At 39.5% G+C, this 14,149-nt stretch overlaps 1 protein-coding gene across 14 annotated transcripts in view; it reads right to left on the reverse strand.

Annotated features, from left to right (window-relative positions):
* The window catches only part of KIF1B (kinesin family member 1B), a 136,188-nt gene that overhangs the window by 94,165 nt on the left and 27,874 nt on the right, over nucleotides 1-14,149 (reverse strand). For all 14 annotated transcript variants that reach the window (XM_037045272.1, XM_037045268.1, XM_037045264.1 and 11 more), the window contains exons 3-4: nucleotides 6,347-6,423; nucleotides 5,407-5,586 (exon numbers count right to left, since the gene is read on the reverse strand). In XM_037045272.1, coding sequence (XP_036901167.1) covers nucleotides 5,407-5,586; nucleotides 6,347-6,423 — 257 coding nt within the window. The remainder of the gene's footprint in view (nucleotides 1-5,406; nucleotides 5,587-6,346; nucleotides 6,424-14,149) is intronic.

A 14,149-nucleotide genomic window follows, 5' to 3' on the forward strand; every position in this document is an offset into this window, starting at 1 on the left:
GTCTTAAGTTCCCAAACCTTTTGTGAAAAGGCTAGTCCACAACACAGTGACATTTCTTTTTTTTTTTTTTAAGATTTCATATCTTTATTTTTAGAGAAAGGAAAAGGGAGGGAGAAAAGAAGGGAGAGAAACATCAATGTCCAGAGAAACACTGATTGGTTGCCTCTCACGCACCCCCAACTGGGACCTGGTTCGCAACCCAGGCATGTGCCTTGACTGGGAATTGAACTGGCAACCTGTTGGTTTGCAGGATGACGCCCAACCCACTAACCCACACCAGTCAGGTTTACCCACTGCCATTTCTAACAGAAAATGTTACTTTTTCTAGATGAGAAAAATTATAAAATTTCATTGTCCCTATCCCTTGAATTTACTTAAAATGTGATATATGAAAAGTAATAAAAATCTACTGAATTTTCATTTGCTATATATTAGTATCATATAGGCAATCGATATATATTCAGAAAATGAACTATTTGTGATTCTCTTGAAGTCTAAATAGAATTTAAAATTTATTATAAATGGCAATTTCTAAATAATAATCACTTTTTTAAAATTCTAGGCTTTTGTATTAAAATAAAATATTCTAAAACTCTACCAGAAAGGAGCCCTAGCTGGTGTGGCTCAGTGGATGAGCACCAGTCTGTGAAACAAAGATTCCCAGTCTAAGGCACATGCCTGGGTTGCAGGCCATGTCCCCAGTAGGGGGCATGCGAGAGGCAACCACACATTGATGTTTCTCTCCCTCTCTTTCTCTCTCCCTTCCCCTCTCTAAAAAACAAAATAAATAACATCTTTTAAAAACTATTTTAAAAATAAAGTAAAAAAAAATAAAGTAAAAAAAATTAAAATTCTACCAGAAAAGAGATACCAGGAAAGATATGTAGGTAATGATACAAGAATTCCAGTTAACAAATTAAAGGAAAAGAAAGGAGAAACTAAGTGCAGTAATGGGATAAAATAAATGACTATTTAGTATAACTTGGCATAATCCACAATTATTTTGTTGCTCAAGAACTACTGCTTAGTAAAAGTAGAGACTCTAGAACTACCTTGCCCGTACCGGATTCTGGCGCTGCCACTTGGGCAGCCGACACGACCGCTGTGCCTGCTTCCTCGTGCGTAAAATGAGGGTGACCACGGCACTTACCTCGCAGGGCCGCACGAGGAGGAGCAGATGAGCTAGTACCTGTAAAGCACTCAGACCTGAGTGTGGCACAGGGGGTGCTTCAGAATACTTTATATGTTAGTATTTGAACTACTGCTGTTCCCACATACAGAGGACAATCCCAAATATGCAAGATGGGGCAAAAGCAGGTTCACAGTTGTGAGTACGTAAAATACAGTTTATTCCTGTATCATTATTTATTAATTATTACACTATTTTCTTTATTATTATATTTTAAATATATTTTACTGGTTATGCTATTACAGTTATCCCATTTCCCCCTTCACACCTCTCCACCCTGCACACCCCCTCTCACCCACATTCCCCCGCTTTAGTTCATGTCCATGGGTCATACTTTCAAGTTCTTTGGCTTCTACATTTCCCCTACTATTCTTACCCTCCCCCCATCTACTCTCTATCTACCATGTATGCTACTTATTCTCTGTACCTTTCCCCACATCTCTCCTCCTCCTTCCACTCCCCTGTTGATAACCGTCCATGTGATGTCCATTTCTGTGGTTCTGTTCCTGTTTTAGTTGTTTGCTTAGCTTGTTTTTGTTTTAGGTGTGATTATTAATATCTGTGAGTTTGCTGCCATTTTACTATACATGTTTTTTATCTTCTTTTTATTAGATAAGTGCCTTTAACATTTCATATAATAAGGGCTTGGTGATGATGAACTCCTTGAACTTGACCATATCTGAGAAGCACTTTATCTGCCCTTCCATTCAAAATGAAAGCTTTGCTGGACAGAGAAATCTTGGATGTAGGTCTTTGCCTTTCAAGAGTTAGAATACTTCTTTCCAGCCCCTTCTTGCCTGTTAAGGTCTCTTTTGAGAAATCCGCTGACAGTCTGATGGGAACTCCTTTGTAGGTAACTCTCTTTTTGTCTTGTTGCTTTTAAGATTCCCTCCTTCTCTTTAATCTTGGGTAACATAATGATGATGTGCCTTGGTGTGTTCCTCCTTGGGTCCAACTTCTTTGGGACTCTCTGAGCTTCCTGAACTTCCTGGAAGTCTATTTCCTTTGCCAGACTGGGGAAGTTCTCCTTTGTTATCTGTTTATATAACTTTTCCACTCGTTACTCTTCCTCTTCCCCTTCTGGCACCCCTATAATACGGATGTTGGAACATTTCAAGATGTCCTGGAGGTTCCTAAGCCTCTCCCCATTTTTATGAATTCTTATTTCTTCATTCTTTTCTGACTGGATGTTCCTTTCTTCCTTCTGGTCCACTCCATTGATCTGAGTCCCAGTTTCCTTCCCATCACTACTGGTTCCCTATACATTTTCCTTTATTTCACTTAGCGTAGCCTTCATTTTTTCATCTAATTTGCAACTGAACTCAACCAATTCAGTAAGCATCCTGATTACCAGTGTTCTGAACTGTGCATCTGATAGGCTGGCTACCTCTTCATTGCTTAGTTGTATTTTTTTCTGGAGCTTTGATCTGTTCTTTCATTTGGGCCATCTTTTTTTGTCTCTGCATGCCTGTCATGGTGTAAGGGGTGGAGCCCTAGGTATTTGCCAGGGCAGGGCAACCCACCTTGCTGCTTTGTGACACTGTATGTGGGGGAGGGGTTCAAGAGGGAACAATGGCTCTTGCTCTGCTCTCTGCCCTCTGCTGGCTTTCAGTCACTTCCCCTGCTACCTACAATTGGGCCCTTCTGGTGCTAATTCCGGGTGGGTGGACCTGTGTATGTTCTACGACCCTGTTGTTCTCTCCAATGAACTCTCCTATGAGGCTGGGAGTTCCTCCCGCTGCCGCCTCAACCCCCGTAGGTGTTTTCAGTCAGAGGCCTCAGGCTCTACCTCCCTGCTGGAACCCTGGGCTTCACGGTCTGTCTTGCTCCAGTTGTTCCTCCTGGTTTATCAGCATGCAGATGTGGGACCCCCAGTCTGCCAGCTGCTGCCTTGCGGTGAGTCCTCTCCATCTCGGCTGCCCATCTCTGCCCCTCCTACCAGTCTAAATGAATGTTTCTTCTTTAACTACTTGGTTGTCGAACTTCTATACAGTTCAATTTTCTGTCAGTTCTGGTGGGTTTTTGTTTTTAAATTTGTTGTTGTCCTTCTTTTGGTTGTGTGAGGAAGGCACAGTGTCTACCTACGCCTCCATCTTGGCTGGAAGTCTAATTATTGCATTATTTTCTACATGAAGCAGTGTAAACCTACTCTTGCCCCATTCTATATGTCTTAATACAGACATATTTCTTTTTTAATAATTATTTTTTAAATATTTTATTTACTTATTTTTAGAGGGGGAAGGGAGAGACAAAAGGGGGAAGGTGGAGAAAGAGAGGGAGAGAAACATCAATGTGTGGTTGCCTCTCATGCACCTTCTACTGGGGACCTGGCCTGCAACCCAGGCGGGTGCCCTGACTGGGAATCGAACTGCAACCCTTTGGTTCACAATCCAGTGCTTAGTTCACGGAGCCAAACCAGCCAGAGCCAGACATATATTTAAAAAAAAAAAAAAAAAAAAATATATATATATATATATATATATATATATATATATGCTAGTATGTTCAATATTTTCTAAAACTTTTCATTTTTTCTTTTTAAATATTTTATTTATTTATCTTTAGAGGGGAAGGGGAGGAGAGAGGAAGAGAAATATCAATGTATGCTTGCTTCTTGTGCATCCCCTGCTGGGAACTGTCCTGCAACCCAGGCATGTGCCCTAACTGGGAATCAAACCGCGATCGTCTGGTTCACAGGCCCGTGCTCAATCCACTGAGCTACACCAGCCAGGGCTAAAACTTTTCTGATCTTTGTTAATAAGTAATCATTTTAATTATACAGCTGAATTCAAAATTATAGTCTAAAAATCCATTAGAAAAAGTAGCTATTGCTCCCTTATGTATTTTATTCTCAAAGTATAAAAATGGTCACACCAGGCCTATAGCAAAAGACAAACAAAAAAAGCCTCTTTAATATTGATTCTAAATATCATTAATATAAGCAGACCACTTTCCTGTTATTTACTTTTCAAATTATTTATTTATTTATTTTCAGAGAGGAGAAGGGGGAGGGGGCAGGGGAGGAAGACAGAGAGAGAAACACCAATGTGCAAGAGAGACAGACATATAATCAGCCCGAAACCCAGGCATGTGCCCCAACATGGAATCAAACCGGCAACCTCTCAGTTCACAGGCCCGTGCTCAATCCACTGAGCCACACCAGCCAGGGCACTTTGCTGTTACTTAAAAACAAGTTTCCTCTAAATAACTACATCACAGCTCCTCCCCATTCTCAAAATGTACAAAATCAAAAGACAAACTGCTCTTGAAGAAAGAAATCTTAAGACTATTCAAGCTTAAAATGATAGTGTTAAACTAATACAATAAGAGGAAAGTATCTCTAAACACTGGCAATCAAAAAAATCAAAATAGCCCTGGCTGGTGTAGCTCAGTGGATTGAGCGCGGGCCTTCGAACCACATGATCGCGGTTCGATTCCCAGTCAGGGCACATGCCTGGGTTGCAGGCCAGTTCCCAGCAGAGGACTCATGAAAGAAGCAACCATAATTTGATATTTCTCTCCTTCTCTCCTCCCCTTCCCCTCTAAAGATAAATAAATAAAGTATTTTTAAAAAAATAAATAAAAATAAAAAAATAAAAATAGCCCTGGCCAGTGTGGCCCAGGTGGTTGGAGCATCCCATAAACGAAAAGGTCACAGGTTTGATTCCCAGTAGGGCATACACCCAGGTTGCAGGGTCAATCCCCAGTTGGGGTGCAACTTTACTACACAAGAACTACTGCATAATTACGAAAAGGCAAACAATTGATGTTTCTGTTTCTCTCTCCCCCTCCCTCTCTCTCTAAAAATCGATGAAAAAAATGTCCTCGGGTAAGGGGGAAAAATCACTCTTAAGAGGTGATCTGTATACAAAACTTAAAATCAGACAATATTCACTAGGTATCCCCAGCCTGCTCTGTTACATACTATCGATCTAGAAGAAGCTGGTAACGCTATTCCAAAGGTAAAATAACATTAACACTGGATACACTGCGAAGCCTTTACAAAAGATCAACTCTCCCACTTAGAGTAGACATGTATACATGTCAGTCTCTTCCACTAGACTGTTGTTAGTTCCTCTGAAGGAAAGAGACAAGTGATTTACCTTGTGCGGGTTATCCCAGTCCCTGAATAAATGTTTGCTAAATAAAAATAACTGTTAAAGTCACTGAAGACTAAGGGTGATAATGAACAGAGGTTTTCCTTGTTTGTTTCTTACCTGTGGAATGATGCCAGCCTGGCTTTCTTCTTGTTTACCCATCATTGTATAAGATTTCCCAGCACCGGTCTGCCCATAGGCAAAAATGCAGACGTTATATCCCTCAAAGGCATGCAAGAGCATTTCCTTTCCAATGTCATTGTACACACGACTTTGAGATGCAAAACAGGGATCTTCAGGCTGTAAAGATTAAAAGGAGAAAAAATGACACTTTATTCATATTCTTTCCTATGTTCATTTGATTACTTCTATAATAAGTACAAGTATTTCAGAATGGTCACCTAAAATATGCTATACATTTTTAAGGTACCCCCTATACATAGTTTATTTTTCTCACTTTACACACACACACTCTATTAGCGTGATCCATTATCCAGGTCAGCCATACATAAAAATATCTACATGAAATTATCGACTATGATTACATTCCATTCTCCATAACCTTACAAGTATCACTCTTTCATGCATAAGCAGTTTCAAGAAAATTTTCCTAAGAGGAAAACGGGACTAAGACGTCAAATGTCAAGTGCACATATAAAGATACTTTTTGAACTTGCTACTGGTATGCGGCTGTATTTCAATAATCACAGCTTTCAGTGAAAAAAATGTTTCCACTCCCCTGTCTAGACCCTTCCCTTGCCAATTAGGCTTTGTCAATAGTTCAAAACATCTCTTATTCCAACAACAAATAGGAGGATGAAAGGAAGGAAAAAACCCACCTAACAAAGAATCACAGAGGCAAACTCTGGTTTAGGTTGAGAAACCAGAAAGATTAATGGTCTTACACGGAGTAAGGAGACTGCAAAGAGCCCACTCTCAATTCTCTTGGACGTCAGTAACCTCTGTTTTCCATGTTGGACCTGCAGGCTCTTTCAAAACACGTCCCCAAACCCTTCAAATACTGTACAGTTCCCCTATGCTGTATGACAAGTACACTCACCGAGGTGTGAGACCAGTAGGAGTAGTCAAAGCTGAAGGACTTCGGAGCTTCCTTTGGGTTCTTTGGGTTAACAATACCTGGAGGATGAAAATGTTTTGATTTAATGAGTCACTTAGTTACATGTTCTTTAGTTCACTGTGATGTTAATGATGGTAAATTCAAAACATTCAAATCTAAAATCATACCACTAACTCTAAACAGGGCAATAAAAAATAATCACATTTTTAATAGGTGGTCTACATACAGAATCTGAAAAGAATCAGACCATTAACATTCACTAAGTGTCACCAGGATCCAGAACAGAGGCTGGTTCACAGCAGGTGATCATTACATATTTTATGACTGAACCTGAAGTAAGATAGTAGCCAAAAATTGGAAATGGGCCACATTATTATTTCAAGTTGCTTCATAAGGCTTCAAATATTTCAACACATCAGAAGTACAAATTAGCCCTGGCTGGTGTAGCTCAGTGGATTGAACGCGGGCCTGCGAACCAGAGGATTGCGGTTCAATTCCCAGTCAGGGCACATAACTGGGTTGCAGGCCAGTTCCTAGCAAGGGACGCAAGAGAGGCAACCATACACTGGTATTTCTCTCCCTCTCTCCTTCCCTTCCCCTCTAAAGATAAATAAATAATTTTTAAAAAATAAAGTCTATTTTAAAAAAGAAAAAGAAATAAAAATTACTAAATTACTGGATCGATCTAACCACTATTTGAAACAAACTCTTTTTAAAGCTCTTATCTACTTCAGAAAAGCATCTGGTAATGAAGCATTCATTGGAAAGGTAGTCTTATTTCTGAAATCCACAACTGATAACTAATAACATTAATTATCATATATGCATGTGTGTACATTTGTGTGTATGAGTGTATACAGTGGAATCACAGACCACTAAATCTTCTGTAGAATGTTACAATAGCAAAATTACTTCTTGACTGAAAAGCATGAAGTCTCACTGCCCTATTAACAGTGCTTTCTCATGTGACTAATCCAGTCACAGCACACTTCAGGGACTGACTGATGCTGAGGCTTAGCCCCTCTCCCTTTCTCATACACATAAAGCTTAGGCTCTCATATTTCACACAGAATAGCATCCTTATAACATGTGTTTATGAAATCTCCTCAAAGACCAGACACCCCGACCAATCCGCTTCGCTAAGGCAGGGCCACAACCCAGGGTATCAGTGAGATCAGGATTAAAAAATAAATCTATCCAGAGCAGCTGCTGCTCAGGACACAAATAGCAACAGTTGCTATGGTGCTTAGTTCTCTCTCTGGCTGGATTCGGCTGGGTACAGCCGCACACTTACGTTCCAACCTCGAATGCTGGCAGAATATTAATAAGGCTCACACTGCTCATCATCCTGTGACAAGGAGACATGGTTCTAGAAAGAACATCTGCTCACACACAAATGGTAGCCTAAGCAAAGAAGAATGTTTCTAACCAAAAGGTACCACAAAAAGATTTAAGTAATAGCCAACATTCATGGAGAATTACTCCACACTGTAAAGTACTTTCTGTATACTAACCCATTTAATCCCCCCAACCACTCAATAAGGGAGATGTTTTATGGTCCCCAGTTGATAGATAAACCATCACAAGGAGGTTTAAAGAACTTAGCCCAGACTACAGAACTTGCTGGTGCCAGTCTAGGATCCGAACTTGGAAAAGTTCAGCCCCAGAGCCCACACTCTGAGTTAAAACACTTAAATGTTTATTCCCTACATGCAGCCACTGCCAGTAAGGCATCTTTATGAATATGTACATGTGTGTGTATGTGTGCACACACATATATGACTATCTCCCTAAAATTATACTGCAGGCATTGTTTAAAACTCTTCTTACCCCTTTAAAACTAGGAACTTGAGGATTACAATTTCTAAGACATGAGAGACCACATACAAACTCCACCAAGAAAACTGAAGTTAACTTCATACTGCATGAACCAGATTCCAGGTTTCAGTGCCTCAGCAGTAAGAACAGTAAGATGAGATGTAGGATATGACCTCTGAAGTAGCCTTCGCCACTCAAAAATGCGGTTAAAACAAATACCTCTAACCTCTAGAAAATATATGCTTTAATAAATCTTTTAAAGCCATGTTTCAATCGTTCTTTTAGCTACCCACCAATTCTGCCAAGAACAATGTAAGAACAGCTGGTTTTCAGATTCTACACCTTTGTTTCCTTTTTCTTAAGTAAGGAAAAACAAAAACTACACCATGAAATCAAATTTCTTCGATTCACATAAAATCCTTTTCCTCTTCCTCAGTTATACCTTCACCCAGATCTTTGAAACTTCTGAAACTAATTTTCCTAGCTTCTAGCTTCAAAACCATGAGGTCTTTTATTTTTTTAAATATTTTATTTATTTTTAGAGAGAGGGGAAGGAAAGGAGAAAGAGTGGGAGAGAAAAATCAATGCGTGGTTGCCTCTCATGTGTCCCCCACCACGGACCCGGCCCACAACCCAGGCATGTGCCCCAACTGGGAATCGAACTGGCAACCCTCTGCTTCACAGGCCCACGCTCAGTCCACTGAGCTACACCAGCCAGGGCCCATGAGGTCTTTTAAATAACTGACACTAAACACAAAACCCTTTTTTAACATAAGTAGGTCAAAATATAATTTTAAAGTTATTTACATAAGTTATGTCACACAAGGTTAAATTTATTTACAACATTTAGAAATTCTAAATTCCTAAATTTCTTTAAGACACCTTAAAAAAACAACACACATACATACAAGACACCTTAGAACAATGCAAAATTCAATATTGTTGTTACCTGTCTAAGGGGAAAGCGCGAGCAGAAAGCCTCAGAAGGTATGGGTTAATTTCTGTAAGTTAGGTTGGGTGTTATTGGGTTGGCCAAAAAGTCCATATGCTTTTTTTGTAAAATAACATACATGTTTCATTTTTACCAATAACTTTATTGATTTGGATATTTTGAGTATGTTGGCTATTTCTTGTGAGGTATAATGGTGATTGTTCTTAATTAACATCTCGATATCATCACTGTCAGCTTCAACTGGTGTGCCTGACTGAAGCACCATCCAGTGAGAAATCTCTAGCGTGAAACTTCGCAAACCGCTATTGACACGTTTGCTCAGTTATGGAACCTTCTCCTTATACTACACCATCTTTTTTTGTGTTTCAGTTGTGTTTTTACCTTTCTTGAAATAATAAAGTACAATATGCCAAAAATGCATATTTTCTTCCATCTTCAATATTAAAATGGCTACACAAAAATTCACCAATTATTGTTAAGTTTTTTTTAATGCATGCTGATATGACAGGTGTCACAATACAACCTAACAAAACTGTACAAATGAAGTTAAACACAACTAAGACCTACTAGAGCCATCTTACGGAAAAAAACCAACGAACTTTTGGGCCAACCCAATAGTCATAGGGTTGTTTGTTTTATAGTATTCTTTATATTTAAATATACACTGTATTATCTTTAGTACATAAACTATTTCCTAATAAAAGATTTAAAACCCCAGAACTCTGCAAATGAAAAGTTTGTAAAAATAAAATACTAACAACAGCACTTGAACTTATCAGAAGCCCTAACTAGTACTTCCATACATAATGAATTAATGTTTTCAAATATGCCAAAGAATTTTTCTTTCTGAATTAATAACAATTGAGATCCAACCCACTTACTTTAACCCAACTAAAAAATAGGATCTTTCTTTTTTTTAAATTTTATTTATTTATCTTTAGAGAGGAAGGGAAGGAGAAGGGAGAAATATCAATGTATGGTTGCCTCTCATGAGTCCCCTGCTGGGAACTGGCCTGAAACCCAGGCATGTGCCCTGACTGGGAATCCAACCAGTGGTTCAATCGTGTGGTTCACAGACCTGCGCTCAATCCACTGAGCTACACCAGCCAGGGAAAAATAGGATCTTTCTAATGACTAATAAAAAAGGGAGGGGAGAGACAATGTATTTAATAGAAAAGTTATAGGATTTGGACCCAAAAGACCAGCATCAGTACTTATGTATGTGGTACCTTTTATTATTCTAAACATATACAAAAATTAAGAAATATATTTAGATTATTTGTGATCTTGGGTGTGGTTCCACTTTTATGTCTTCTTGAAAAATGAGCTAATACCTAGCTCACAGGATTAAATATGTAAAGCACTACACAAATGTTAATTTTCAATAATAGTTATTTTATGTTTATTTTTAAAATCAATCTTTTAAAGATTTTATTTACTTATTTTTAGAGAGAGAGAGGAAGGGAAAAAGAAAGAGAGGGAGAGAAACATTGATGCACAAGATTGGTTGCCTGTCACTGGGCCTGCAACCCAGGCATGTGCTCTGACTAGGAACTAACTGAACTGGTGACCTTTTGGTTCACAGGCTGGTGCTCAATTCACTGAGCCACACCAGCCAGGGCTTATTTTTTCAAATGAGTTACATGCATTTTATTTTTAGACAACCTACATAACATGCTTTTCTTAAAGATAATGCCTCCAAATATACCAAAGTCAAAATAAACGAAGAGCTCATTTATTTTGAATAAATGAAGACAACATCAGTCCCACTTTCCTACACCTCATGTGTAATGATCAGCAACAGCCAGTTATGATGACAAATGACAGATCCAAACTGCCAAACTTAACATTCTTCCACCTCTAAACCATCCTCAGAGGGCATCACGGACAGGGATGCAGCAGACCAACCAGGCCATCTGGATTCATGTTTTCACCAATAAAGAACTGGTAGGTTTTGACATTAGCAAAGGATGTGCTCGATTTGTTCTGCAGCCCATCATAAAGGTTTTACTCTTTCTGGTTTCTGTTCTTCAAGTATCCCTTTGATTGGCTTCATGTAATCTTTGACATACTTCTTGTAAGCTTCTTTTGTGAATTTCCTGCAAACAATGGTTCACGACAATATCAACACCAGTGATTATTGTGCATTCGGTGTCTTTGCCCTTGAGTCATCGATGTTACCCTCTGTCCTACTGACCATCTTCCCCTTCACCTCAGGCACAGTCTGTCTACGATCTCCCGGGTCTTGTACATGAGAGAACATCTCATCATGGGTGATGAAGTCGCAGTAGACGAGCACAATGGCAGCAGCTGGAGGTGACAGGGGTGCCGGGTTCAGCAGGAGTCCAGAGCTTGGAGCAAGCAGCGCTCCAAAGAAAGGGAGCAGGTGAAAAAGTTATTTTTTCTTGTTTTTAAACCTTCTCAAGTTTGGTGGGTATAGTCATATTCCACAGTCTTTAAACCAAAATGATGAACGTTGACTAATTAATCAAATAAGCTAAAGCACAATGTAAGAATTCCATTTCCTGGCAAGGGCCACAGTACTATACCTGGGTCCTTCGGGCGTGCCATCAAATCTTTGGTGCTGCTACCACCTTACAAACCCCTTCAGTACATGGACCATGTCTCATGGATGCTCTGTGCTGCCTATCCTACACCAAATTCGCACTGAGATGAATGTGTCACATACCACTTTAATTTGATTAAATCCTCTACCATTTTTAGCAGTGGAAGAAAAACCAAAACAATGTGTACCAGTGCAACACATACATGAAATAGCAGTAAATTTTGTCAACTTTCACAAAAACTAATATAGAATTATATTAACGAATGAATATTATTAAAATATTGGGCAATACTAATACAGTGGTTCTTGTATAAAAGTCAAGTGAGCTAAAAATAAAGTGTAGGACTTTTTTTTTTTTTCAGAAAGCACGTATATAAGAATGGAATTACGCTAATTAATGAACACAGTCAACATAAACTGTATTTTCATCAATATAAAACTATAAAAGCTGTTACAAATGTAGTATGTCTCCCGGGGTCATGTCATAAGCATGCAGGCTTTATCTGGGACAAACTGAGGCAGGAAACTCAGGATTGAGAACAAAGGCCTCAAGCTCTACCTCTTCCTTGTCTTGGCTGGAACACCACAGACATGACCTTCACTAACCACCTGTTCTGTTCCCCCACTCCCCCCTCCCCAATTTCCTGTAACAGGGAGGACAATATAGAAGTCCCTATCTGAAGAGGAGAGATAAGGAAGAGCTACATCAGCAGTCACCCCACCAGTGTCAGAAGCAGAGGACCACCCTCTCCCCCCTGCAGAAAATATGAAATCTCAAGGTAAGCAGAGGTATCCTACTACTAAAATGTATTGCTGCAAAATTTTCTCCAGTGTTTTAGATACAATGAGTTCGTCTTGTATAAGGATTCTTTTGTAGGTACAAAAAAGATTCTTGACTTCACTCACAAGACACACACCCAAGAGGCACTGCCATGTGGTAAACACCCAAAGACACAAATAAATGATAATAATCTCAGCATTCACCTTCCCAAGTAATTCCCTGAAACATCCATTCAATTAGAAGAGAAGGCACTCAGAACCTGACCCAACAATGCCTAGAACAGAGCAGGGACTCAGTAAGCACTGACTGAACCACTGCTGAATGTAATTACTACGTCCAGGATGGTACACCACCCAAAAACCTTCAACAAAAACACTCTTACTATGGCGTCCAGCTGGACAAGTCCATTTTCCTAATCTTCTGCCTTATCTTCCAACAGTCCCTGCCCCTTTGTCGTCTGTGCTTCTACTCAGTGTGCTCAGCCCCGCAGGTATCCCAGGTCTGAAACTGGCTTCCATGCTAACAATCTTACTAAAGGAAGGGTTATTGCAAAAGATTTCAAGATCCAACTTTAAAAAAGAAAGTTAAACAGCACTTCCATTCACTGGACACATTTACTGAGCACATTTACTTAAGCTCAAACTATGTACCAGACTCTGTGCTGGAGATATAACAGTAATAAGCAAAAAAATTATTTTCATCTTTCTAGGGTATATAACCAATGGAAGAGATAAGACCTATAATCATAGAAAATAAATACATGCTTTAAAATTATGACATGAACCATGCTAGAGAAGCAGAAAGTTCTTTAAAACATATAAACAGGAACGTATAAAAGAAAACATAAAAAAGGTGATTTTTTTTAAGTTAGTAAATTTTTAAAAAGGGTGAAAACAGGGAAGGCCGGGCTGAAGGTTAAGTAAGAGACAGCTAGGGAAAACGATGATAACAATAACTAACACTCACTGAAGGCTTACTACCTTCCAACCACTATGCTAGAATTACATGCATACACTCATTTAATCCTCACAATAGCCTTATGAAGTAGGTGCAATTATTTCCATTTTTCATTTGGAGCACCTGAGATACAAATAAAGGCGCTTGTCCAGGGCCAGAGTGTGGACTGAAATCTAGACCACCTGGTGCCAGGCCTCCGAACCACTGGGCAATATGCATTCCAAGCCAGGGAACTGCATTAGGAAGCCCCGGGGCAAAAAGCAGCACGTAACACCCAGGCACTGGTCTGGCAGGTGTGGTCAAGTGCAGTAAGTAGCAAAGGGTAGAAAAGCATCAAAATCTCGGGGACAAATCACAAAGGACTTTAAGGAGCGGAACCCAAGCAATGAGAAGTCACAAGAGTGACTAGATTAGATTTATAGGCTGTGGTACAGAGACTGGATCAAAGAAGGCATGGATGGAAGCATGGAGACCAATTATACAGAACACAACTGCTGCAGAGTGCTGGGGAACTTCTGCTTGCCGTTTGTCTAAGACATGAGGGCTGCATTTGGCATCAGAAATCCGTAAGTTACAGTATGTGGCATTTGTGGGAATGGGAGGGAGAGAGACATTCATTCCTGTATCAAAAGTATTGTGTCTCTTGATCCAAACCTGAATTTTCTCTTCCAATTTGACCAAATATTCAATAATAAAAACTTTAGTTGATCT

This window comes from Sturnira hondurensis, unplaced genomic scaffold (genome assembly GCF_014824575.4).
Source record: "Sturnira hondurensis isolate 20B ecotype Veracruz unplaced genomic scaffold, ASM1482457v3 Scaffold0004257, whole genome shotgun sequence".
NCBI classification, from domain to species: domain Eukaryota; kingdom Metazoa; phylum Chordata; class Mammalia; order Chiroptera; family Phyllostomidae; genus Sturnira; species Sturnira hondurensis.